At 39.8% G+C, this 27,994-nt stretch overlaps 1 protein-coding gene across 5 annotated transcripts; it reads right to left on the reverse strand.

Moving 5' to 3' along the window:
- Window positions 1-46: 46 nt before the first annotated feature.
- Window positions 47-27,994, reverse strand: cep170ba (centrosomal protein 170Ba). 5 transcript variants are annotated; one of them, XM_062041991.1, is made up of 20 exons: window positions 27,787-27,994; window positions 27,338-27,411; window positions 27,089-27,229; window positions 22,024-22,113; window positions 21,324-21,404; window positions 20,662-20,718; window positions 20,341-20,497; window positions 15,405-15,533; window positions 12,058-12,546; window positions 11,076-11,968; window positions 10,744-10,902; window positions 8,988-9,120; window positions 7,303-8,856; window positions 4,740-4,986; window positions 4,510-4,642; window positions 2,671-2,805; window positions 2,497-2,585; window positions 1,563-1,656; window positions 1,442-1,493; window positions 47-1,379 (listed from the first exon to the last, which is right to left on the reverse strand). In XM_062041991.1, exons 3-20 carry the CDS (start codon window positions 27,191-27,193, stop codon window positions 1,156-1,158), a joined length of 4,821 nt encoding a protein of 1,606 aa, XP_061897975.1. In that variant the 5' UTR covers window positions 27,194-27,229; window positions 27,338-27,411; window positions 27,787-27,994; the 3' UTR covers window positions 47-1,155. The 5 variants fall into 5 exon arrangements, with proteins under 5 accessions (XP_061897975.1, XP_061897977.1, XP_061897976.1 ...); XM_062041993.1 differs by lacking the exon at window positions 27,338-27,411 and having other exon boundaries at window positions 4,740-4,881; XM_062041992.1 differs by lacking the exon at window positions 27,338-27,411 and having other exon boundaries at window positions 10,783-10,902; window positions 27,787-27,993.

Consider the following 27,994-nt stretch of genomic DNA (forward strand, 5'->3'; position numbering starts at 1 on the left):
TCCATTGTTTAAATAAGTAACAGAAGAAAATGACCGCAACACAACATCTTTGCTAGTTTCATTTATTTGAAAAATACCCATATAATCATTTGACACAAACATATTACAACACCAATAAGACAACTACATGTGATTCTTTATTAAAGAAGCACAAATGTGAATATCTTATAGAAAGAAAAACAACACAAATTGACACATAATGGTGTAGCTTTGTATGTATATAAGGTCCTTGTTGGGACTAAACCCAAGCATCAAAGATGATTAGCAGCAACACATCATACATTCACTTAAACTTGGCTGCAAGAAGCGTCCTAACACAGCTCCCTTGGCACTTGCATCAACCTTACAATCACGCACAACCTGGACTGGGAAGAGGACCAACATAGAGTTGGTGCATCATGGTAAAGCACCTTCATCCTGCTGTCACACAGGAAAAAAGGGCTTTTCTTAATTGCAGCATGTAGAGACAAGGGGATAATGTTTAGTGCAAAAAATCCCCAAGAGATTTAGAGGTAACTGGTAATAAACGATCAAAGACTCAAATGTTGTCCTTAAGAAAATATTAAATAAAAGGGCGCATGGGGACCTGCTGGAAGTGACCATGTGATTAAGGGGACGTCTTAGTAGAAGATGAGGTGGTAGAAGGCTCATAGTATCCTACAAAATAAAGCATGCTGCATGCTTTTACATCACTTGTGCAAATATTTAGTGAGCTCACTATAATTCAGATGGATAAAAATGACAAACTTATTGAGACCAATAAATGTCTCCCCCAAGTCATTACATACATTAAATGAGTTTCCCACAAAAGAGCCCTTATAAATAGTTGACATTCTGTGATAAAAAATGATCGGGATCCCTGAGTTGAACCCTCTCAGGATGCTTTTTTTTAACGCAACAAATTAATCTTCATCTGTCTCAAAATCAGCAGTTGGGCAATTGATTGGCAAATTAATGGGTGGATGTCGCATGCACACACGCACGCAGTCACTCAACCCACTGAAATAGTGTGGAGGACAGATTCACTGGCAAGTTTAGTAGTGTGTTTGACTGGTTGTAAGGGAGATTCCAAGTCTGTATCAAACTTCCACTTCCCCAATACTCTATTTTCACTTGTTGCAAAAATAAAAAGTCGGACACCTGTGTTTGATGATGTCAAACCAAGCGTCCCTCTCTAAGGTCTTCTGGTGTCACGGCGGCCCTCCGCACGCTTTCGCCTGGTCTCCGACCGCCGCCTCGCTTCGAAATGGAGTGGACTGTTCTCCAGTCTCGTGAGGCTGCAGTTCTAGAAGAGTGATTCCCCAAGGACAATGGGACTTCAGACATAGAGGACCGTCCACCATCCACCTGGCAACTCGGCTCCATGACTGTATTAATGACTAGAAAGACAAATTCAATTAAAATAAGTATTCAGGTTTTTGTCAATAACAAAATGACTTACCCTCAAGTTGTCTTTGGACTCTCTTGAGTTCTTTCAAAATAGAAGTGATGTCCTGAAATGCCGTTCATCATTATTTTTCAAATATTTATGCTGAAACTACAAAAAATGTTTTAACTCAAACCTTGTTGGATGTTTTCACGACAAGACCATCGCTATCCGAAGTAACTTCAGCCTCGATTTGTTCCCAAATATCCATTTTGTCCTGAAACAATACTCTGAAAACAGTACAAAATGAAGTTAGTGGACAATCTGCTATATTTGTGCCTGAAACTACGCATTAATCAGGAAAGAAGCACACACACATCAATTACAACTAGATATGCGTGGTCGTAGACAAACACTTTTATGTCTGTGTGTGTGTGTTGTTTTTTCTAAACTTGTTACGGGGTTTTAAGTTTTGAGTTTCCTCGTAATTTTTTTTAGTAATTTTTGCTTTATAAGCACATCCAGAAACTGAAGGGTTCTGTCTTTATGGCCATTCCGAGCCTGTGATTGAGATGCAGTCACAGCAGGAGATTGACGCCGGTAACTGACAGTTGCTGATAATAAAATATAGCTCATTTTTTAAAAGCATCTGATTATTTATTCAAAATCATCCAATTATTTGTAATTATGAAATGGAATCAATTGTTTGCATGAGACTGGCAAGTGATCCCAAACATTATGGTGGGATCACCCATAAAAGTTTCTCAACAAAACAGAAGTCATGCTTAAGGTCAGCTCAAACGAAAGATTTTTGGGTGACATTTAATGTTTTTATTTGAAGAAAAACATACCGTGCACTGTTATTAAAGCAAAACAAACTAATGTAGGACCCGTGTTCTACATAAAAAACACATCTGTGTGGTGGTGGACGCGGCGGTTGCATGACTATGAATACAATTGAATCCACGGTTCCCCCAATGGGACAGAAATGGTACAGACAATAAAAAAAGAGACCTTTGATAAAAATGCCTATTTATGTTTTTTAGAATTTAAGTTAGATTGTTTGTGTGCTCACTCACTAAGCTGATATTCCTGTTCATAGTTTAAATCAGATGTGTGTTTCATCTTACTTGATCTTCTGGGAAAGTTGCTCAGTATTCTCTCTGATGGCCATGATGACCTGAGACACTGGATTGAGCATGGGGTCATCTACGGTGACCTGCAGTAACAAGTAGATATCATATCTAACATACACAGGTAGATATTTTTCATAACTTTTTGTGAGGCAGTCCATTGTGTCAAACCTCCTGTCTGTTGTTAGGTTGGTCCATGGGGTTTGGCTCAGGATCATGCAAGTTCAGATAAGGGTCTGGTGCTGGTGAAGAATTAGGAGGGTCTCTTTCATAGTTTAATCCGGTCTCTGGTATATGGTGAACCAGCTGCAACAAAGTTAGTGTTGAAAGATCACAGCTGTAGTAGATTAAGTCAAGTCAAAATACACTGAATATATAACTGACAGTGGTTCCCCAGACATTAATTTATTTGTAGCAGACAGCCACACATACATTTGGACTGCCACAATTACATTTAATGATACCTGTTAAGGGGTGACATGAAGAAAAACACTGCTTTTTAACACAGCTAAAACATGCCTGGTCTGCCAGAGGATAAGGACAAGTAGCAAGAGGGACCAATGTTGTCAACTTAGCGACTTTGTCTAGCTACAAGGAGTGGAAAGTTAAAAATGTTTTTGTATTCAGATTTTACAGTATGGAGCCTTAGGTTCAGTACTGAAATGTACCGGATTTCCACGCGGTACGCATTCAAGTGAAAGACAGGAGGTGTTTCTTGGGTCAAGCATTTACTCAATAATCAAACAAGCGGTCACAAAGTATTTGTGCATAAGCAGAGATCCAGACATGCAGAACACATCTACAAACCAGGGGAGTGTGCAATACCACAACCATCAAAGTCGAGTGGTATAAGTGTGCAGCACACATTTTCCAAGCATGCAGCCCAGCCTTTGACTGGATGGAGTCATGACTAGCGATAGTACTAAGAAGACAGAGCTTAGAGACACTTTTTCGTCATTTGGTGCTGTAAAACTTCACTTACCATGGTGAAATATCGAAACATTTTGGACGGTCATTAATAAAAAAATATTAGAAATATAATCTATTCTGCAATTCCCTTTTATAATTTTATTGCTGCCGGATGATTTATGGGGCTGATGAATTCAATTGGTGGCGGGTTTTTTTAATGTTTGTTTTTTTAATTTTATTTATATTACTATATCTCCTAAATTATGCCTTTTCTTGCATTTTAGTTATTCAAGAGATGCACAAATGTGCTGGTGATTCGATCCATAGTCTTGCGCACAGAATTAGGTGTCAGTATTCATATGTTTCTGTTTTCTATTGCGATTCAGAAAAGGTGTTACAGATTATAGATGTTTGCCGCCGGTTTAACACATCGCACCAGGTAGGAGCAAGATAACATGAATGTGCAGAAAAATTATCAAATGTCTCTGTGGGCACACAAAATCCTAATTCAAATAAGGCGGTCTGCACCACTTTTCAAATGCACACGCAGTTAGTAGAAGACAGGATCTTAGTAAATCAGGCCCTATGAGTTTCCATAGTGCGGCCTGGGTGCCATTTGCGGACTGTGCCTCCTTTTTTAATGGGCCTGTGTAATATTGTAGAAACGAAAAACCAAAATGGAAGAAAAATCTAGCAAAATGTCAAAAATGTAACATAATGATAAATAAATAAATGATAAATGGGTTATACTTGTATAGCGCTTTTCTACCTTCAAGGTACTCAAAGCGCTTTGACTGTATTTCCACATTCACCCATTCACACACACTGATGGCGGGAGCTGCCATGCAAGGCGCTAACCAGCACCCATCAGGAGCAAGGGTGAAGTGTCTTGCCCAAGGACACAACGGACGTGACTAGGATGGTAGAAGGTGGGGATTGAACCCCAGTAACCAGCAACCCTCCGATTGCTGGCACGGCCACTCTATGGATATCTTTTTCCAACCTTTTTTTTTTTAATGACATGTAGAATTGGCCAGACGTCATCTACACACTGAATGAGTATTTTAAGCAGTGACAATCCCAAGAACAGTGTTTGCTTACCTTTTCGTGAGCGGTCATTGCAGAAACAGGCATGCTACTCTCCACGTTTGAGCTCTTCTGGTCGCCTTCTCCTGCCACGTCATGAATCTCTCTGGCCAAGATAGCAAGATCTTTGGCCAGGTCTTGACTCAAACTAACAGAGAAGGAATGTCAACTTAAAGCAAATCTTTTCTCATACAAATGTGACAATGTGAGTGGTGATAAGGAATAACAGCTCTGTTATTTCGTACCGTGCAATCTCAGCACTGTGTGTGGACCAGTCCTGGAAGGCCTCTGCCTCCTGGATCTCCTCTTCAGAATCTTTGTTGCGGGGCTTCGGGCGCACTAGGACCACTGGGTGAGCTCGAGGTTGACGGTGTGGGCTGTGGGAGGCTGAGGAAGGTTGGGAGCGTTTGTGTTTTGGTGTGCTTTGACTGGAGTCGTACTCCTCATCTGAGGTGGATGCATAGCCAGAACCCTTCTGTCGTCTCCGAGAGCCTTAGCAGTGTGTATTGGTTTGAGTTAAGGAGGAGAAGGGAGGAAATTGAGAGAGGAAGGAATGCATAGCGTCATAGTTCACCGCCAAGGAGTTTGACACGACAGGACCACAAATGAGAAAAAAGGTGCTGTAGAAGTGCTCAATTGTAAAAAAATGTTTTGGTTTGTTGGTATCTGACAAAAATTTAAGAGATGAAATGAGCAAATGTTTTACAGCACTGAAGTGGAATACACATAATGAGCTGGTAGGCACCTTTCCCTATACCCACAAGAGTAAATCTTAATATTGAATACTTTTTAAGTGTTAATATTGTTAGCAAAGGATAGATTTGATTTATTCCCATATAGACCATCTCTGCAAAAAAGCTGCTTGAGTGGACATGACAATATTAGTGAGACATAAAGTAAACAGCCCTCCTTGCGTTGCCTTTAAAACTGCAATGTAATGAGGGGTTTTGAAGTTTATGTGTCAATTTTTCAGCTTTGGAGGTAGTATCAGAGTTGTAACAGAGGGTGGATATCGTCTTTGTGAAAGGTTACTCCATAATGCTGGGCTTGAAGTTTCACACAGTGGACTCATACCCCCACCCTGTTGTGTTGGAGGCATTTGTTGTTCCAAATACTTTCATATGTCACGTCACAATCAGATTTTGGGAGGCTGAGACACTGTCTGAAAACAGTAAATTACAGAAATATCTTGCTTTGCGTGTTCTGTGTGAAAGGTGAATAATGGTGAATCAATTTTAGAACAACGGTTACAGCTCTGATGCACCAACTTTGCAGGAATTGTCCTTTGCATAAAAAGAGGTTAATACTTTTGAAGAAGCAAACCAATTCACCACTGGGTTCAGTACCAGGCCTTTTAGTTTCAGGCCAATCAAGTTCTGGTCTCTGGGCTAATAGCAACACATTCTGAAGGATAACATTTTGGGGAAAAAAATAATCAAATTCAGGTGGTCCTCCAATTACTCACGAGTTCCGTGCAGGCGACTGTTAGTGTAAGTCAGAATTTATATCTAAATCATCAACTAAGTCACTTACCCTGTACACAAAACACATGAAATACATGTAAAATATAGTAATGCAAATATTAAATTAAATACTTAAATGAAACGCTAGAAAAGCACTCAGAGCACAGACCTCTGTCAAGCCCCACCTACTAATACAAAATAATCCTTTTTTCAAAAATCCTGAATGCAGACAGTGATCAGGATCACTCCCAAAAGTAAACACTTGTTCCTTTCTAACATTACCTGAATGTTTTATCCAAATCCAATCATAGCTTTTTGAGCTATATTGGTAACTAACTTAGTAACTTACACAGCAAATACATAACATAATAAGGTGATTACTTGTGTCCTGTGGTTGGCTTGAACACTGGAAGGGGTGTTGCAAGGAGGGAGAGATTTTGGGAGGAGGAAGTCTCAACAATGAGACAACTACGCTGCCTAATAATCACTGTCCAGTTTATAGAAGCACATAATTTCACATGTTCAATAATAGCATATTTGTCCCTAATGATGGTCGCGGCATTTGAGCGGCTTGGAAAGAGCATATAGCCAATGTTGATTTCTCCACTTTCTCTTTCCTTTTTCTTTTAAGCGATGCCACCAGAAGAGTTTGCCTCATTCTTGACATAATGGATGTTAAAGTTAAGAAGTTTCTCAGTTTCTCAGTGTAGCAACTACATATTACTGTGTTGCTCACACGTAACTAGTTTTTCTTTTTGTACAATATTAATTTATGGGAGTGCACTCTCAACTGCAAAATATTATAAAATGAAGAAAAAAAGACCACCTGTAAACCTCACTTCGTTGTGATTGTGAGAAGACTGTGTCCGTGTTTATTGCAGGAGTCACATTTTGTAATATGTATTCATTTTCATAATATAAAACAATTTCTATATACAAACTAATATTGCCAAAACATTTATTTTTAAGGTACAGTAAATTGCTGCTGAGAGTATGTTCCAAAAGTAAATGAAAAAAAGCCCTAATATTGCCTTTTAAACATTGGAAAATTCTATGATATCCCTCCCACAGTTATTAAATGTATTTTAAATTGAGTTGTACACATTAGGAAACAATTACAGGCTTACAGTATTTTACATACAAACATACAGTTAAACAACCTGTTGGAAAATATGAGAGAGTTGACTTGCTATTGCTTGATATTTTATAGCTGCAAAGCTGTTTCCCCTGCAGATAGCACCATCAAACTACCTTCTATTTAAGCTGTCATAACCAATTTAAAGCAGTGTAAATAGAAGATGTGAATATGAAAATATTATTAATATTAAAACATTGGTAAACTTACTTGCTGTGCTGCTGGCATATTTGGCACTGCTGGAGCGGACACGGGTGATAGGTGTCTTGGTGAGAGGGGGTTTCTGAGGCCTTTCGCCAGGTTTTGGCCCCAAAGCTGAGGTCTTGTAACTGGAGCCGCTTCCAGACTCTGTGTAGCGGTTTGGGAATGCAGAGCTCCTTCCCATCCACTGAGGGGCGGAGGAGCTCTCTGTGTCACTGGGTGTATGGAAGGAGCTTGCCCGCCGTCGAGGCATCGCCAGCATATCCCACCTAGACAGTTTTTTGGTTTCCTGTGGCTGCTTAGTAGGTATGTTAGCTGCCTCCTGAGACGGCTTGTCCGTCTCAGTGCTCTCATTGTCGGAGGCTTCGCCAAGGCGCGCTCGTCGGAGCATGGACGCCCGAGTAGGTCTTGGTGCTGACAAACTGTTGACACGAGTCAAAGCTTGTGTTACTCTAGAACTCTTAGCATCTTCCCTCTGAAGAGGCACAGTGTATTTTCTACTAGTCTGTATAGAGTTTAACTCCTGATCGGAGTACCGAACAATAGAACTTTGAGGGTCGTCACTTAGGTCCATGGAGCCACATTTGCCAACACTACGTCTAAGTTCAACTGGTCTTCTAAGGGGTTCACTCTTTCCTTGTTGCTGGTTCAAAACAGAAGACTGGTGGTTTGAGCAGTGACTAGATATGCTGGTTGAGGATGTCTCACTGTGGAGACTACTCAGTGGAGTTATTTTAGAGTGCGACCTGGTCTTACTGCTCTGCATGCTGAGTGTGCTGGAGGAATCCACATCGGATTCCCCAGAGAGGGAATCTGGAATGGGAGAAGGTGCGTTTTCTGATTGGCCTGCTTGGAGTTTGGCCTCTAGAACAGCCAAGACATTCTCAGTTTCTCTGAGGTAAGAATGGGTGTCCTGATTGTATGCTGGCTGGAATGAATTGTGCTCTAGGTCGCTTATAGAAGAGATGTTGGGCAGTCTGGCAGTACTAGGGTGCTCCTTGGTGAAGCTCTCTTGCCTGACTAAGGAGGATAGTGAGCTGTCCTTGGACTCAGGGTTCTGTGTGGCTTGGCCCAGAATAGGAGCAGACATGCTTGGCTTGACTTTATCAGACTCTTGGCTACCTCTGCGTTTGGTTAAAGTAGCTGTTGAGAAGGTTTTAGGGGAACGTCTTTTCCCTTCCTTGTTTTTAGTGTATTGTGGTGTATCTTCTTCTGATCCTATGTAGAAGGATTTTGACTCTTCATCTTTATTTTTCTTGTCCTCCGTCTCCGATAGTGGCCTTCTCCTCTGCTCTACGATGGAGCCATCGTCAGACTTGCTGGCATCACTAAGGCTATCAGGCTCCACATCATCTTGCACAGACAACCTATGAATGCCATCCGGTGAGTTTGCAGCCACCAAGCTACTTTCCTCCACCTCAAATGTTGCGTGCGGGTCATAGTGAATATGAATTCTGGGAGCTGGAACGTCAGTCTTCTCCCCAAGAAGGGATTGTGGGCATTCAGAGTCGAGGCTGTCATAATTTTGGCTGAGTGTGGTCTTGTGGATGATTGTGCTCCGTGCTATATAGTGCAACAATAGTTACATTTTAGCATTTTAAACACGTTTCACAATGAAAAATATAATTTCTATTCATCAGTGTATGTAGCCCCATATAATTTTAAATAGAATGATCTTGCATCAATTTGCTTACCTCCTCCTGGCATATTTATCTGGGACGAAATATTAAACAGGCCAGACGAAGGGCCAGATTCCACAAAGCTGTCTGCCAAACTGGCCCAGCAAGACATCCATTTTGGAGCTCCCTGCAACACTGCTGGCTGGACCTGTGTGAGGTAAACCATTTATTTGTGTCTACTAAGTATATGCTATATTGGGATTAATCATGAATGCTTCTTTTGTATAAGGTAGCAAACACATATGAGAAGCAGAAGAGTACATTTGGTACACGGCTACAATCTAATGCGATTCAATATAGGATCTATTTCCAAATATGTAAATTTTACAAGGACATGTTTTTTTGGCATTGTCAGAGAAGTATTAACCAATGTGTATATTATTGTGGTTGCTTTTTTTTACTGTATCATACTGAGATGTGTAGCTCTGCAACTACAAACATCCACACAAATAAACACTGAAATATCAAAATTTCTCTGATATTATAAGTCAAAATTTTAAATTATATTTCTTAAAAGGCCCAGTTCCTGTAACGACAAACAATCAATAGATCATACAAGTGTACCTAAGTTGTCTTGTGAGGGTTTACATAGAGGACATTAGATTCCGGATTTTTTTTACACCGTGATTAAAACAAACTATAAAAGTCCCTGAGCGTGTGAAAAGAAATAATTTAGGAAACAAAGCAGCGAATGATTACAAGACAGAGGAAATACCAAGAAGACAAATCAAGACACCAATCCATGCAGATTTGTCAATTTAAAAAATATGTGGCTCACTGACACATCACAATCATTTAATTATCTGGTGTAGGGATGTAACGATAAACGGTATTAATAATAACCACGGTAAAACTCCCAACGGTTAGTATTAACGCTTTAAATTAAATCATTTAAATGATTTAAAAAAAAACGTGATTAATAACTGCACTTTGATAAACTCACGGACTAACTGGCACCAGCCTGCTGGCTTAAATGCTAACATGAGAACAAGAGACAATGTCTTTCCCCATTATGAGACAACATACCCCAATCTAAACTTAAATAAACACATTGCTGCCTGAGCAACTAAGATATTCAATTGTGCACATTGAACCTGAAAGCTGTGCTTTTAGCAGAGTGATCATCCCATACTCAGAGGAATGCGAGAAGGAATTGTTTTTACGGTGCGTTGAAGGACTGCTGAACGGAGTATAATTACACACAATCACCAAAAGTGTTTTTTTAGAGATAAGTTTGTTTTTTTAAAACAGTTTTTATATGCATGTTTTAATTTATTTTTACCCTGTTCGTACTTGTTTTTAACTTGTTTGTCCCGTAAAGCACATTGGGCACTATTGTGATGTTGTAAGGTGCTATATAAACAAACCTTGATTGATTGATTGATTAAAAGTAGGATGCCACATCGCCTGCAAGAAATATTAATAATACATTTTGTTACACACTTTTAATTTAAATAAATCTTATTTGAAGTGCTACAGTACAAATCAATATTTAAAACAGATCAAATATTATCAGGCAAGCAGAAGAAACATAACACGCAAAATAGTGGGCTTTCTGACAGTGTGTCTTTTCATTTATTTATTTACTTTTTTAAATAACTTGATCAAAATATTTCAGTGTTTGTATAAGTACCTTTACAGCACATTTAAACAATACCGCGATAATAATAACCGTGATTTGAAATGTTCATATCGTTACATCCCTAATCTGGTATTAAATTAATTGGTGACTACTGATTTGGTTGATCCAGCTGTGAGCAGGAAGGTTTACCTTCACCCCACTTGCTCCATGATGTGGAGCTGGCCTCACCTCCCCACTGCTACTCTCTCTATGCTGCTCCCTGCCCTCATTATTAACAGGCCTAAATGTTGCTGATGTCTGTGCTTCAATCTGGTTGGTTCTCTCAGGGTTCTGAACAACGCCAAACACCTGGAACAAAGCATTGCAAGTGGGTAATTGGTGTTGCCAATAGCCATGGTTTCTCCTCTTGAGAGGGAACTCATCTCCAGACAGAGATGAGACTGCTTGATCGGTGACCAGTTTTATGAGTTTCCCAATGGAAAGCGACAGCAATCGTGTGTATGACTTAAAAAAAAACTTGCCTGGTCAATCTTGTTCCGTGCCTCTTCAAGCTCTTTATCTTGGAGATCCGCTTCTATAGTGTAGGTTCCAGCATCACTTAAAGTTTCGTCCTCTTCATTTCTAAGACGGCCATGCTGGACCTTGACCTCTACACTTGGAGAAACCAAAGGCATTTTGGGTGCCTGGAGAGGAACAGGATGGTGGATGGGAGAGGATGTCTTTGGCAAAAGGGAAGAATTCACTGCAGGAGGGCTTGTGAGGGTCTCATCAGTGTGTGAGACTACAAATGTCTCAGGTTCAGGTTTTGTTGGAGGACTAGCTGCATTTTTCTCACCACTGGAAGAAGATGTATGTTTTGTCTGTTTAAACCATTCAGCAGTAAATTCCTTTGCGAGTTTGGATCTCCGGCCCACACTACTAAAAGGCCTTACAGAAATTGTGGACGATGACTGTGATGAGGAGCTGATGCTAATTCGTTCCTCTGTCTTTTCCCTTCGTAGAGAGCCAGCTCTCTGAGAGCCTGTGGAAGCAGGATCTTTGAGGGGAATAGTGTACCGCTGTGTTGGGGGCGTGTTAGAGGCTGGAGGCTGGACTTGACTCTCGCCATTGGGGCTTAGGCTTTTCTTGGCCTTATCAAGCTGGACCCTGAAATTTAGAGGTTCGGGTGGTGCAGTCTGGGAACGATTCCGTCTGGGGTTATCATCAAAATTTTCCTTAATGAATTCTATGACAAAGGCTTGGTGAGGATCCGTCTTACTAGTACCAGACTGAGAGTCTGGAGGAGAGTAGGACGACAGCAGTTCTGAGTCTGTGAAGCGCTGTGGGGGGGAGGTTCTTTGGCTTGATTGGAGACAACCCTTTTTATTGAATTCAGGATCCTCTGAACCGCTGTCAGAACCATCTTCATGGTTTACTGATGGTGACACAACATCACATTAGCATTTTTTACAAAATACATGTGTGGTATTGTTTAATCTTAAACTTACAGGTATTGGTACTCACCCTTGCTACTCTTTAGAAGTAGCTGGTCACTGCTTAAGAAGCTTTCACCCTGTGACCTTGTCCTCTTCATGTTAGCAGTACTTTGAACGAGCCAGTCAGCCACCTTACTTTCTGCTGATACAACCTCAGTGGGCGTGGTCACAGCTTCTGTGGGAGGTGGCTTACGCTGCTGACGGAACGAAAACTTGGTCACATGGTCTTTGATCTTCATTTTGCCTGGGGTGCATTCATCAAATTCGATAGTGAAGGAGGCATGGCTTTGGACCACAGGAGGTGTGGGGGTGGATGGAAACTGTTGAGAGAGATCTTGAGTGTCCTTTGTCGGAACCTCCTGAACTTCCAACTCTAGTTCCTTATGAGGACGTTGCTGGAGCTCTTTCGTGGGGATCTCGAAGTAGCTGGGCTCTCGGCGGTAGGAAAAGATGGACTTGCCTTGATTTTCAGACAGAGAACCACTGAGCTCATATCTGGACACATTTTTACCTTTTTCTGTTTTGGAAAGATAACATATCAATTAGAGATTTAACAGTATTGTAGATACCGCGGTATTGCGGTTTCAAAGTCATCACAATAATGACGTGACGTCTGACGGTATGAAACAAAATCTTAGTAAGAGTAGTTTTTTCTGGTGCTTTTGCAATGGTCGGTCTAAAAATAAACTACATCTCCCATAATCCTGTAAAGGGGAGAAAAGGACGTAGACTGCAGGAGAAGTGTGATTTTCGTAGATAAGAGGAATTGTTTTTATGGATATTTCCTAAACATTTCATCAAGGTCCATCCATAACTTTGTCTGTTTGTTAGCAACATAACTCAAAATCTCTTTGGCGGAGGTCTGCATACTAAAGCGCTACCTCCGTCTCAAGGGTTTCCAAGGGGACATACAGTGGGTCACTGCGCACGGCCTCGGAGGGAAAGCGTCCAGTGGGAGCGTGGACTTTGCACACCGCGAGAAATATGAAAAGCTACTTAATAAACTAACACCCGGAAAATATATTTGTAGCCAGCGAAGCTAAACATCAATTTTTGAGGTATTTAAATTGTTACAAATAAAATTGTCAGACATTTGCTTGAAACAGTGGATGTTTCTGCACAATTATTTGCATTTAAAAATGTGTTCATAGTAATAAATATGATTAAAACCTTTTAGCATTAACAGTCAGTGTGTTTATCCTAAACATTCCTGCAACCCTTTTTTACTCACTGTAGCATTTTTACCAAGTCTTTTTTTTTTTTGACAATTCCACAATATTATCGTACCGTGGCCTTTATACCATGACAATATCATACCGTGAGATTTTGATATTGTAACATTCCTAATATCAATGAATATAACTGGTTAGGGTTCAACACACTGTGGAGATGCATGGTGACGACAATAACAGAAGCATCTTCAACTCTATACTTTCAGCTTTGTGGGAATAAAGGCATGGCTGGATGGGTTCATGGCCGTAACTACTATTGAGGACACTGAGGTCATGTCCTCTGTATTTTTTACAAGTAGCAAAAAGAAGATGATATGATTGACTGCAAATGTACTTTGTGTAGGACTTGGTGTGCGCTGTACTGTACATAAATGGGTTATACTTGTATAGCGCTTTTCTACCTTCAAGGTTCTCAAAGCGCTTTGACACTATATCCACAGTCACCCGTTCACACACACATTCACACACCGATGGCGGGAGCTGCCATGCAAGGCGCTAACCATGACCCATCAGGAGCAAGGGTGAAGTGTCTTGCTCAAGGACACAACAGACATGACGAGGATGGTAGAAGGTGGGGATCGAACCATGAACCCTCAGGTTGCTGGCACGGCCACTCTCCCAACCGCGCCACGCCGTTACATAATATCACCATGCGGTAGATCATCCTGTCACAATATACAATCTTTGGTCATGCACAGCCTGCTATAACTCCAGCAACAAAACACAATGAAGTCCACTTTTACTATTAACATCATCCAAAATGTGCTGTCAACATAACATTAAATTGTACGGACGTCACTAATGTTGGTTTCACCTGAATGAAATTGAAACGCTGTCAGGAAAATAACGTTGTCATGTCCGCCAGGTTCTGCTCACAGAGATCAAGCCCGCCAGCCGTAAACGTATCTGTGTGTAAGCCTTCGCGGCCCGTTTTGCGTAAAGAAGCATATGGCAATTGTAATTTTTTGTAAGACAATGCGCTTCATAAAACATTTTACTACAAACGTATTCCTGGCCACATAATGCTCTGTCCCTGATAAGAATATGCTAAGAAATTTACCATTTGGACTTTCAACAGCTCTCGTGATGTGCGTCATTAATACTCAACAAACAGAAGGTTGTGGGTTCAACTTCGCTCATAGTTGAAAATATAGTAATGTTTATAATTAATGTTTTACAGATGTTAAAATTGTTTAATACGCTAAACTTCAGCATATTAATAAAAAATAGGACTGTTACAAAATCAAGCTGATTTTCAAAGATGTTAGATAATATAACATAGTTCTAGTTCTACCTCAATGTAAGCTTTTGGTATTATGGAAATTCATTGTGTTGCTCAAGGTAATATTTTGTATAAGTTGCTCTGATACACATGATTTCAGTCTTTCAGAGCTCCTCTTGCACCACCAATTTTTGACTTCGGTATTTGTCATATCCTAGTTACGGCCCTGGATGGGTTTAGTGTGGAAGAACTGGACTGGCTCAAATGGAGCCCTGTAAACCAGGCCTTGCTGTCCTACATCTGTGATTTTTGACCTCACAACTCATCTTTTGGAAGAATAGACAAAAAATCCCACTAATAACTAAAATGTTGCCATAAGAGTAGAAGCGGTTTATAGCTGTCAAGGGGAAAACTCATGTAGATGTAACCGCAAGGTGTCCTGGCCTATGTATATAGTATATACAGTATACTTTTTAAATATATGGTCCTCAAACATAAACAAAGTATACCCAAATTACATTATTTCTACTATTGGGTTGTCGACAGTTGCGGGACACCACTCCCATAATCCACTACTACTGGGTAACATGAGGCTAACAATCATGCTTCCTCCCCCTTCTAACAGTTTAGCAGGTCATAATCCATCATGAGGCAGACAGGCACTGCCCATTGGCCTGGCATAGTAAAATCTGGCTCACATTCCACAATTTTCAGCCAGAGAACTAACTGCCTTGGGCTTAACACCACCCATCGCTCGATGACCCACAAAGGGTTTCCGAATGTGATGCCACAGGAAAGCCTGTCATTTCTAATTAGGTTCTAAGTCACAGATGTGGAAAAACACTGTACACCCACTTTACTTAGAATAAAGTAGCTTTCACACACATACTGTATGTAAAACTGTAGGACATGTTCTCAGACCTGGCGATTGATGTTCAGTGGACTTTCCAATTCGGTTCTGGATTTTAGTGGCCGGGTCTTCATCCTCCCCCCACCAGGACGGCCGGCCATAAAGAGGAGTTGGCTTGGATATTGGTGCATCTGTAGCACCTAAGTGACGAACACACACACACTGTATTAGCTTCATAGGGCGATCAAGAAATATATCATTAAAAATAAATGATAGTTCATTTAAAAAGAGAAGGTGTGTAATACACAGATTGCCCACACAGTACTATTACAAGAGGACAGCAAAAAAGGGGCGGTCAACTATCTCACACAGACACTATGATGCATGCTGTATAGCAGGGATGTTAAACATGCCGCCTGGCCTGTGAATGGGTTTCACCCGGCCCGCAGGATAGGATTGCTAAGTGTAAAATAAGCTGACTTTTTGAAATGAAAGAAACTGCAGTCCTCAATATGTCAAATGGATGTCGCAATAGCAATTTTGTTCGGCAAGTAAATGGTTTATACGGGGCCGAGCAAGCAAGAGGTTTACAGTAAAGCTCCTCCCCCTCGACACAACGTAAAACTTGCCATTTTACGTATACTGCTTCGAACATATTGTGATTTAGCATCCTCATTTCCACAAAATGTATTTGTCAAAAAAGAAAAAAATTGACAGAGTGCAGAGTGTTCCAATAAAAATTATACTCTTCCTATTTATTCACAGAAGTGCATGGGAAACCACACATCTTTGTGAGCACGTTTTCTCAACAAAGCTACGCTCAAGGCTCACGCACAACCACCTGGATAACATCCTAAAATTGTCTGCCACTCAAGATGTGACACCTGATATTGATGCACTTGAGAAGGCTTAAAGATACCAGGTTTCAGGAGTAAAATAAACAATTGGTAACACCACTTAAAATGATGCATGAGACACTGCACCTCAATATAGTTCTACGAAAACGATTGTCTTCTGTGGAAATTTTAAAAAACTAAACTAGTTAAAGTTAACTTAAGTTAAGTTAAAGTACCAATGATTGTCACACACACAAAATTTGTCCTCTGCATTTGACCCATCCCATTGTTCACCCCCTGGGAGGTGAGGGGAGCAGTGAGCAGCAGCGGTGCCGCACCCAGAAATCATTTTTGGTGATTTAACCCCCAATTCCAACCCTTGATGCTGAGTGCCAAGCAGGGAGGTAATGGGTCCCATTTTTATAGTCTTTGGTATGACTCTGTCGGGGTTTGAACTCACAACCTACCGATCTCAGGGCGGACACTTTAACCACTAGGCCACTGAGTAGTGTGGGATTTACTGCAATACTGTCAATCTCTTAAATTCATTTGTTTAGTTTGTTGAAATGGTCCTCGTATTGCGCAGCTTGTATATTTCTATCTATACACAGTGGTGCCTACAAGGCAGGGAGTAACTCAACTGAATAGTTTCTACTTCAGTTTGTATGGTTTGTTGAGTTAGCACAGGATTAATACGTGGAAATGACAAATGAGGTATTTGATACCCAGAAGACCTATTATTTATTCTGTATTTTGTTCAATCAGAGATAGGCTGTGATTTACAGTTTAATGGCTTAGTAGATACACTGAGACAAAGTCTAAGTTCATTGCGTTCATGTGTTTTGTCAAGACGATTATTTGTAATATGTACATTTTCAGAAAGTGCTCGTTCTATTTTATACCTAAGTAAAACAAAAAAAACAATCTGAAGTTGTCGTAGTTATATTTCGAAGTTATTATGCCATGATTTTTCCAGTGCGGCCCTCGTGGGAATAGATTTTCCTCCATGCGGCCCCTGAGCTAAAATGAGTTTAACACCCCTGCCGTGTAGTCTATACAGATAATCCTAATACAAAAAACAATGTAGCTAATCCTAATCTTCAAGGGAGAAGAACAATGGATAACCTCTTGATCTATAGAGGGGGCATTTTATATATAAAAAGATTTATTGATAATTGAATGGTCTCTAAGGATTACCGCTTACTTGCACTTAAAGTTTGTCACAACTACATATTCTCCCTCCCGCTAGGGTTTATCTAAGGTCAACATAGTTTTTACAACCATATGCAAAGACGAAATAAGCTCAATATCCTCAAAGTATAGGAATGTGAATGTCTTCCAGTGCACGTCAGGATAATGGACTTAAGCCAGTTATTGTATAGTACCATTGTAAAAATATCACAACAACTGATTGGTATATTTGCTCTACTGTAGGCAAAAATAGTTTTGGTTGTCAAGGTACAGTAATGCGGTAAACTGTTCTTTTAATGGCTTAATGAGTCACACCCTCTATAAGTGCAGACAGCCACATGTCTTGGATAATCTCCACATCCCATGCAGCTGGATTGGAAAACACACAAGAGAACATAGAAAGTATATTCATAGCTCTCTTTCAAGTATGGGGCAGAGTCGCCAGATTTGGACAAGTGACTAACTTGTGAAAAACCAGCACAAAATGTAGTCCACTTTAGCATTGTCCTACAGTTTGTATTTCTCAGTGCAGAGAATATAAAATTCTGAGTTCTGTTAAGAATAGAGAAAACAAATACTGCTAGTGTAGTAGAACGGTTGTTGAAGACGATCAAATGACATGGCCATCACACCCCAATGTCTAGCTTCTGCTAGAACCTGGACTTGGCAAAGATGTTCAGAAACGCTCCATTTTAAGTCTTACCCTTACTCTGACCTCACAGGGGTTATTATGATGCAATCAGCTGGAAGGGCACACAAACTTAATTCTCTAACAATTATTTAACTGTGGTCGATGCTGTAAAATAGGATTTGCTGAGATTCGTGCTGCTCAGAGCAGCTTAGATGCCCTGAGATCAACTCCAGTTAGACAGGCACATGTGACAAGCTGGCACCACGACAAACACACTGTTTTAAGAACCTTCATGGGCGTTCGCTTTAAAAAGGGCTTTCTGCTAACAGGCATGGCTAAAAAAGATAAGAGCTGGTCCTAACCTCTCACCACTTGGCATGTCCGCAACAAACACTTAAAGGGAACTGCACTTTTTAATTTTTTTTGAAAATGAGGATTCACAACCTTATCTTTTTGAAACTGAATGAACGAAGGATGAACTACTGCTTCGAAAAGCGAGCGCGAAGAAGAGGGTGAAAGGTTGGAGCAGACGGAAGCCAATAGAGTGAGGTGAAAGTGAATCGAAGCTGCAAATGTGGAATTTGAAAGCAAGCTATTTTGACATAAATGGAGTGCATACCCCAAATAAACCAGAAAAAAACATCCCTGGCCAGTTGGACCAAAGACATAACTGTCCATCGAGTGGGTCACACTTTATATTGATCATGATACACGCAGTATGCCATGCGTGTTATTATAATTACAGGTCACACTCTCTGTTCCAATGTCTGGCTAGCTGTGTACAAACAAAACATGAAATGTGGGCTAATACTTCACAGATACTGTAATATGATTGTTCATGTTTTTCAGTCAGTACAGATTGGTGTCCTATCGCAGTGATGTGCATTACAAACGCAAACGCATTTGGTGTTGTCGTAGAAGCTAGCTTATCTCTTTCCGTAGTTAGCTTTTACAGCTAATACCGAAGCACGCCGATGTGTTACTACGATAGAAAAATAGTTCCTCAGTGTTCGCTCTTACAATAACAATGTTGCTACAGCGTGGTTATTATACGGGTTACGGGACTTGAATGGCGGTTTTTGAATGCATTTTAAAGTGATTTAGAGGTAGAATTGATTGCTACCATTAGCTGTATTGCTAGCTACCTAGATTTGTACATGTTAGAAAGCAAAAAAAACATTTTGTCTTCTTGTCTCTCATAATGATTGTGAACAAAAGGCAAAATTCCAAAAAAAGTCAACATGTTGCCAACTTAAAACACAATATCTCATAGGCTTCACACAACCAAGCACATATCTACACAAGAATAAGGGCAGACTCACACTAGTCAATACATGCTTTGTTCGGACACACTTCATAAGTCCTGTTTAACTATTTTGAATGCTTGATCCATGCTTAGCTTTGACTGGCTTCCCACAAACATTACCAGTCAAAGTAAATATGAGTTGTAGTCTGTAAATTGAGAATAAACGTTGATATCCAATTTGCCAAATATTCAAGGATTTTGATGTAACCTACCCTGATTAGAAAGCAGAAGGCTTCAGCAGAACACCTCACTCATGCTCCTTTGCATTCATTTCAGTTAAAACCGCATATGACAAAACTTGAACAATAAAGTGCAGTAGTACATACAAAGTCAAACACATCAAACATTGTATAACCAATTAAAAAAGTGCCTAAAAAATCTAACAACCTTTTGAATTCCATAAACACTTACAAAATTCCACGTTGTAACAGTATTGCTCTGCAAAAACCTTCATATATTCGCTCGTCATTACTAGTGCAAAGTCCTGTGAATACTTATGTACATGTGATTTCTTAGTTTTTTTATTTTTAATACATTTGCAAAAAAATCCAAAAGATGTTTTCACATTGTCATTATGGGGTAATGTCTGTAAAACTTTGCGGACAAAAATGAATTTATTCCATTTTGGAATATGGCTGTAACATAAGAAAATTTGGAAAAAGTGAAGTGCTGTGAATACTATCCGGATGAACTGTATAAAACACTTGTGTGAACTCAATAAATTCAACCAAGTCCTGCCTATACTTTCTATTTCATTCTGGCTTGGTAAGCACTGTAAAAGCAATATTTTGTGTCCACTGTATGAAAAGCAATTATTTTAATTTACCTATTCAAGGCTGTAATTACCCAACCTCAAATATTTCACGCTGCAACTTATTTTTTAGAAGTATCGCATATTTTGCATTTTTCCTTTATAAAAAAAAGTTTTTATTTTAAAAAAATGCCATAAATAAACAAAAACAACAAAATAACAAAAACGCCTCAATAATTTAAGTGTAATGATAGGTTTGGATTACAGTCACTGTGTGAGGGGCCATTTGTACCTGTGAGTGAGAGGGCTCTGCGCTCACTCTTCTGAGGTAGCTTAGCATTAGAAACGGCCTCTTTTCTTTTCTCTGTGCTATGGACCTGCTGCTTGTCCTTCACACTGGCCTCCAAGGCTTTTAGGCCAAGCTGCAACTGGCTAGTGTACTTTTCATGCTGCAAAAGGTATGAGAGTGGGAAAACAGGAAGTGAGGAATGCCTTGCAGATACATGCACACAAATCCGACTAGATTTCAAAACAATCTGGTTACATGTATCTTTTATTAATAGAATAACAATGACAAAGATTTCATTACTGCTTGCCTGAAAAGGCTACTTACTTTGAGAGCCTCCTCTGGGACTTTGTGTTGAATCTTCTCCAGGATATATACATGAGCATGTGTGCACCAGTTAAAGTAGAATGTAAATGTAAATGTGTTAAACTTGTATAGCGCGTTTCTACCTTTTTTAAAGGAACTCAAAGCGCTTTGACACTATTTCCACATTCACACACACTGATGGCAGGACAAACAACATACCAGACGTGATCAACCTTCTGCCTGTGCATTAACAGAGTAGCTAATGTACAACACTGCTACCTGAGGAAACACTATTTAAACCAAATACTGTATGTGTGTCTGAAATGAGGCACAATTAGGCTGCTGTTTGCATCAATAATATTTAGTGTTTTCCCTTTGTTGGCCACTGGCTGCAAAGGCATGTTAATCCTCTGTGGTTTTTCTGTCAGGGGTTTTAGATTATTGTCAAATGTGGACTGAAAATCTCCAGCTGAAAGCCTGAGGAAGGTGGAATCTAGTTTAGATAACATGACTGAAAGCTATTTTGCAGTACAGTGACTGTTAGAAATGTTTGTCACCATAACTAAATACACCGCACATTGTTGTGACCTGAATCTGTCAGTTTCCTTACATACTATAATAACCAATGTGAGTGATATGCTGCATCAGTAATATTAGGAATTACATTAAAAGGAAGAAAGGATATCATAACCAAAGCGAATTACATCGGAAAGCTTGAGGGTGATGTAGGTCTGGTCCGGAATTCTGAGGTCATTCACAAATGTCTGAGAAAAAAAAATCAGAATTATAAACATCAAGCTTGTATTTAAACATAGTGGATGTGAGAGAGCTTCTTGCTCGATGTTGCACGCATGCAGATACTGTAAGGTGCTTTGCAATTGGCCCTTTTCCCATTGAAAGCTAATCTTGTGGTTTTTAAAACTCTGATGAGATTATGTCCTTAGGTAAGGCAACCATTGGCAAAGACATGCATGAAACTGAAAGCAGGCTGAGAGGAAGCGATACTGGAACTGTCTATAAATGCGTCATTTTCTGCAAAAACTAATCAGTGAGATTTCTGTTTATATATTTCGGGACAAAGGTGGTCCGGGGGGAGAATTAAAGAGCAGCTTTATTGAGGCCCCACACTGATCTGCTCTGATTAATTTGTCTGCTGCAGCCACAGACCAAAGGCACTGTGGGAGAACAACAAGCAGCTTCCCTGACCACGCAAATTGTAGAGTTCACTGGGGATAATGAACCAGCAGAAAAGTGACACAGAGGAAACCGGTGCTAAAAATTTGAGAGCAAAGGTCAGACTACTCTTACAAACAGCTCTCGTTGCATGCATAAGGAACAGTTTGTAGAACTGAGTGTGGCCTCGATCACGTTGGAATCACTCACCCCGTTTAAGCTGCCCAGGTCCTTCACCATGTGCTCATCTGTGTTTGTGTCGTAGTTGATCACAGCATGCTGTTTGTCGACACTTCGAGACTGTAAAATAAAAACGATGGATTTTGCATTAACAAAAAATACATGTCTCTTTTGTCTATAAATGTCTATTTTTTCCAACATGTATTCTGTCATTTTTGTGACAGTCTTGTACAAATCTACCTATCAAATGTCCTTCAGAAGTAGTATCAGTAAAGAGTCTGTGTTGCTGCAAATGGTCACTGTCCTTTCTTTGCTGTGTGATGTAGCACCACTGTCAGCAACAACTTGCCAAAGAAACGGCATATTGGACACAAAATTCTACCCAGCAACAGGTGGCTGCAGGCCATGTGACCAGTGTCGTAGCATTAAATTCTGGGCCCCGATACTCAAGACTCATAAAGGATCACCCTATCCCAAACCCGAAATTGCCACCCTAAACACACACACACTTGGTATGTTTAAATGCACTACAGAGCTTTTTAAAAAACATGTAAAAACCTTAATTGAAAAATGGGAACATATCTAGAATAAAGCCCCATGAATAAATAAATAAATATACAAACATATATATATAAATATACACACTACATACATATATAGACATATACTGTACATACATACATACATATACACATATATACATACAGTATACACATACATATATATATAGACATATACTGTACATACATATACACATATATACATACAGTATATACATACATCTATATATATACACTACATACATATATAGACATATACTGTACATACATACATACATATACACATACATACATACATACATACATACATACATACATAATACACACACATACATTACACATACACACACTTATATACTGTCTACATATACACACTTTCAACCTACATACTCTCTTAGACAGGATTGATCGTTCTATACTACAGTGTATGTGAAACAGGTGTTTTTTCGATGCATTCAAGGGCCACTGAACAGAGTAGGACGCCACAACGCCTGCCAGACATAACAATAATAGGTTGTATTTGTTAGACACTCTTCATTTAAATAAATCTTAAACTACGACAGTACAAACCAATATTTAAAACATTAAAAGCTTAGCCATTAAAACAGATACAATACTAAGACTAAAACACTATTAGTGAAGCATAAGAAACAAAACATGCAAAATAGTGGGTTTTCTGAGTGTGTCCATTTATTTTAGTTATCAAAAAAAATGTTGGTCAAAATATTTCAGTGTGTTTAAGTACTTTTGGAGCACATTCAACAATTCCACGATAATAATTATAACCGTGTTAATTTTGTCACGATAACCATGATATGAAATGTCCATACTGTTACATCCCTACCTACCACAAATACATTTGGTGTATTTTTACCTTTTGTCTATCAGTTCATCCTTGTTCCAAAATGTTGGTGCTGTGTGAGACCGCTTAAAGTTGAGCTCTGAGGACGTTATGATGGCTGGGTTGAGTGAAGTGTTCCAAGCTAGGTTTCCTGCTATCCAGATGGAACGAATAGCTTTGCATTTTTTATTTTGATGGGGGGTCTAGGTAGTTTTGGATATTCTTTGATTAAAACAACCTTAGTATTAAACTTTCACAGCTCTATTTTTTACCTTAACATTTATGACGTTGTTTATAAGCATTTGCATTTTTAAATGAAAGAAAAAAAAATCTTCAAACTAACCAAAGCCCAGGAGCCCCTCATGTACTTGGGGCTCCGGTATAACATCCCCACTTTTCCCTCCACTTTGACGCCCCAGGGTGTGACTAGGAATAATTTGCTAAACTGTTATGTTGAGCTACATTGCTGCACCAACAAAAAAAAACTTTTGTCGTGCCAAGTTTTAATAAAATACATAAACTTAATTGTCAGCCTATACTGAGCACAGAATTTCGGCTAGTAACAAGATTGTTTCTTAATATAATGTTGGAAAATGTATAAGAAAGAAAACAATGTACTGTAGGTTTTTTTTGTTATCGTATAGAAATTTTGAATCAGCATATTCATACAGTACTTTTGATTTAGGATTAATCCTTCATAGCTATTCAAATGTTATTATTTGCTTGCAAAATTCCAATGAAATTAAAAAAGACCCCAAAATTCGGTCACAAATGCAATTTTTGTCAGAATTTCGTACAGGAACATTTTTTAAATGTTTTATCTAACGTCCCGTCCTTTGGCAGAGATATGTCATCTTCATGCCCATTCATTTCTGTCGCATTGTTTGGTTGAATCACGAAACATGAAACTGTGCGCTCCTTCAATCAGCCCACGCTGCGAGTGCTGCAGATGGAGGCTTGTCGAGAGACTCACTGCAGTAGCAAAAATAAACAAAACACAACCGGTCAGATACCGGCAAAGAAGGACAAAAACTGGATTTCACGGCAAAAGTTTTGAAAGTTAGACAGACTGTGAACCAGTGACCAACATTGCAGGAGGAAGACAAAGGGGGTGGGTGCATGGCAGCTAGAGCAGTCCAGTGAAAAAAAAGCAACTCTTCACATGCAGGGCAAACGCGCTGGTGCTTGAGTAGTCATTATTTCCATCTACTTCACTATTTTTGTTTTATATACACCAAATAAAATGTTTATATACTAAATACTGGTATCGTGTGTATACAGTATATCGTATACCGAAAATAAAAGGCCGATACTGATATGTCAGCGCCGATAATCGGACGATCTTTATTATGCATTGACCTGATCACTGACCATTTAGCAACCCATGCAGCCTTTCAGATAACCATCCTCAGTTATGGTAAAGAAGAATGTATGGTCAAAATAAATTGTGTGATTAATGAGTGCATAAACATGAATAATGTGAATTTTTTTGGTGATTAATCACTTTAGGTAACTCATTATTTTTGACAGCCCTAATTTTAATACATTTCTTTTTTCTCCCAGGGTAAATATGCTTGTTTTAATTACTGTACAAGCAAACATTCACTGTTTCTGTTCTCTTTTCATTGACCACTCAGGGCCCCCACATCACAATAATCATGACAACAGACTACCAGGCAAAATTGTCGACACCCTTCAATAGGCCTTTTATCTGGAGGGAAAAAGCCGCTCTGATGCACATTGTCTCTTGTCCTATCTGCTCTGTCAACTTTCTGGTGAATGGCATGCTTGCCTGAGGCTGAGGGTTAATTAAACAGTTTACGTTTTTGATTAGGTTAACTGAGCTGCAACACTAACACATTCCTCAATGTCAGACCTGACGGTTTCGGCACAACAGAAAACTAGAGACAAAAAAAACAACAAAGGCAGATATGTGGTCTAATTGCTAGTCTAGAGACTTGGAAACTCTTTGGACAACAGTTGTCTCGGTAATTCCAAACACGCAAGTTGGAGGGGCCAGTGTTATTTGACACGACAGGATAGTCTCTCTAGTACACAGAGAATATGGAGAAGAATATGGAGCATGTTGAAAAATACTCAAAGAAAATATTTTATAAATTGTAAAAGTAGTTTGGAGGTTTACACGCTGAGTAAGGAAGCATTTAGCAAAATGAGATATTTATTCCTGAAAGCAGTTTGGCAAGCATGTGAACCACAGCAACGTTTTAATCCAACTATGAGCTTGGTCAACAGTTTCAGAGCGTTTTGTATATACTAAAGCAAAGATATTCAACTAAATTGTTTATGGGGTCAGATTTCCAGAAAGCTAAGGACCGGGAGGCCTGACTTCTCCCTTCACTATTTGTCTTATTTTGTATATTACAACAAACCAGTAGACATTTTGACTTTGGTCTTTGTTTTTAAGGACCTTCTGAAAAAAAGCTAGTCAGAGATCTTTTCTCTGTCATAGATATTGTAAGAATCTGCAGCAAAAGTACAAGTCTCTCAGAACTTGAAGTTTTTTTAACTAAACTCGCAGGCCACCAGTTGAATTAAAATGATTACAAAGAGGACTGAAAATGGAACCTTGAGGAACACTACTAATTCAACTAAATAAGTTGAATGAATGACTACTGGCTGTAATTAAAGTGCGCAAGCTACAGGAACACCTTAGTTAAAAGAAATGACATTACGGAAAAAAAAATTCTGACTGCTAATAAGGAGAGAACTTAAACGAGAGCTATAATAATTTTTTTCTAAATTTAAAACACTTCCTTGGGGTCTACATAACATGTAATGGTGGTTCTTTGGTCGAAACGTTGCAGATTATGTTTTACAGACAGTCTTCAAGCCACTTTCTAACAGTCTCTTCAGGATACGTCCTTTTGTGGCCGGTCTTATTAACGTGCCTCCACGTTGACAGGGTCTTCTCCCCGTCATCCATGAATCAGTTTTTAGCGCTTCCTTATGGAGTCTACAGCGTAGGATGCACGTGCATGTACGAGCCAGTCTGCCCCACAACAAGGGGGTAGAAAAAAGAAGGAGCTTATTGAGTCATAATACAATGGCGGACTCACGCATAAGTCTTTGGGTAAATTTCTACCCGCTGACGTTACAGGTCAGAAAACGTCACGATTCAGAACAAACTCCCACAAATTCGTTTGGCTGAAGTATGAAGGAAAGCAAGATTGTTTTATAGATATCTCCGCAATGCCTGCACTTTCGGGACTCATGGGGATCTCAAATACACAAAGGAGAGTACCATCAGGTAAGAAAGGTTAGTTTTGCATAGTAGGTCACCTTGAAAGGGGTGCCCTGAAGAACATTCAGTTATGTAAATCTCAAATTTGGACCACAGTGTTCTGGGTTTGCTAGCAAGGGTAAAATGTCAACGCAAGAATCTGCGAATGTCTTGACAGCCGTCCAAGTTAATCTACAAAACTGGAGCACTCCAGTGTTTTTAGGAATTTGCCGGAAAACTGAATTCGGAGGCTGGTATGGTGTCATCCCGGATTTGGCCCTCGGGCTGCCAGTTCAATAGCACTGTTTTAGTGCCTAGCAACTGACAGGTTAAGGCTGCCCCATCAGACATGTAACCATTTTGAAAGGATTGCACCAAACATGGTTCACCTCTTTTCCTGAGTCAAGCTCGGCCAACATGCACTAAGTAAAACACACAAAGTCACACACACACCTGCAGCATAAGTTCGCAATCATCCCGACCCACAAAGATCATCTCCCGTGGCAACCGGTGGCGCATGCCTGAGCTGCTGACCAGAAACCATGACGTCACGCTCATCCTGGTGCTGCTGCGAGTCAGGATTTTCTTGGCATCCTAGGACGTCAACAACAAAAAAGAGAAGTACCACATTCATTGAGGTGAACACCTGAGGAAGACACCTGGCAACATGTCGAGAATAATGAGCGGAAGTGCTCGTCTCACCTTGGTTAGACCTGTTTATCCAAACACTTCCGGTCTGTCGGTTACTACTAAACAGCATGTATAGTGAACATATTCTGTGCAATGGCGACAAATATTGCAGGTAAGTGGTAAGCAGATGTACAGTATAGCGACCACAACCCATTCAGAATATTAAATAAAATGACACTAAACTTCTAGACCGTGAGAGCCTTTAATTACTAGGCATTGCAGAAAGCTTTTAGTAGTGTGAGGCTTTCGTGGAACTTCAGCTAAAAAGGAAACTAACAGTGCTGGCGGTTTTTTTCTTCCTGTGACATTTGCGACTGGACCACTTTTTTGCCACATTCTAAACAGATCAACGTGCTTCCTTATTTTAGTTGACTGTTTCACTATAGTAGACTTGTACGGTCATGAACTTAAGTCGGGACCGAACCAGCGTTTCCGTATATTCCCCCCGAGCATGAACGTACCTGTAAAGCCTTCTCCGTCCTACTCCTGAGTGAAGCCAGCGTTGAGAGTCTTTGGGGGAATGAAATTCGACGACCGACATGTATGTGACGAGCACCAGGTGTCCGAGGCCAGGTAATTTTCACTCACACCTACTTTTTTTCCCTCGGGGAATGACAACCGGGCGAAACTCCGACGCCTCGCCTCCCCACACGGTGACGTAGCTTGGGT

The sequence above is a fragment of the Entelurus aequoreus genome, linkage group LG03 (assembly GCF_033978785.1).
Source record: "Entelurus aequoreus isolate RoL-2023_Sb linkage group LG03, RoL_Eaeq_v1.1, whole genome shotgun sequence".
In the NCBI taxonomy this organism is placed as follows: Eukaryota; Metazoa; Chordata; class Actinopteri; order Syngnathiformes; family Syngnathidae; genus Entelurus; species Entelurus aequoreus.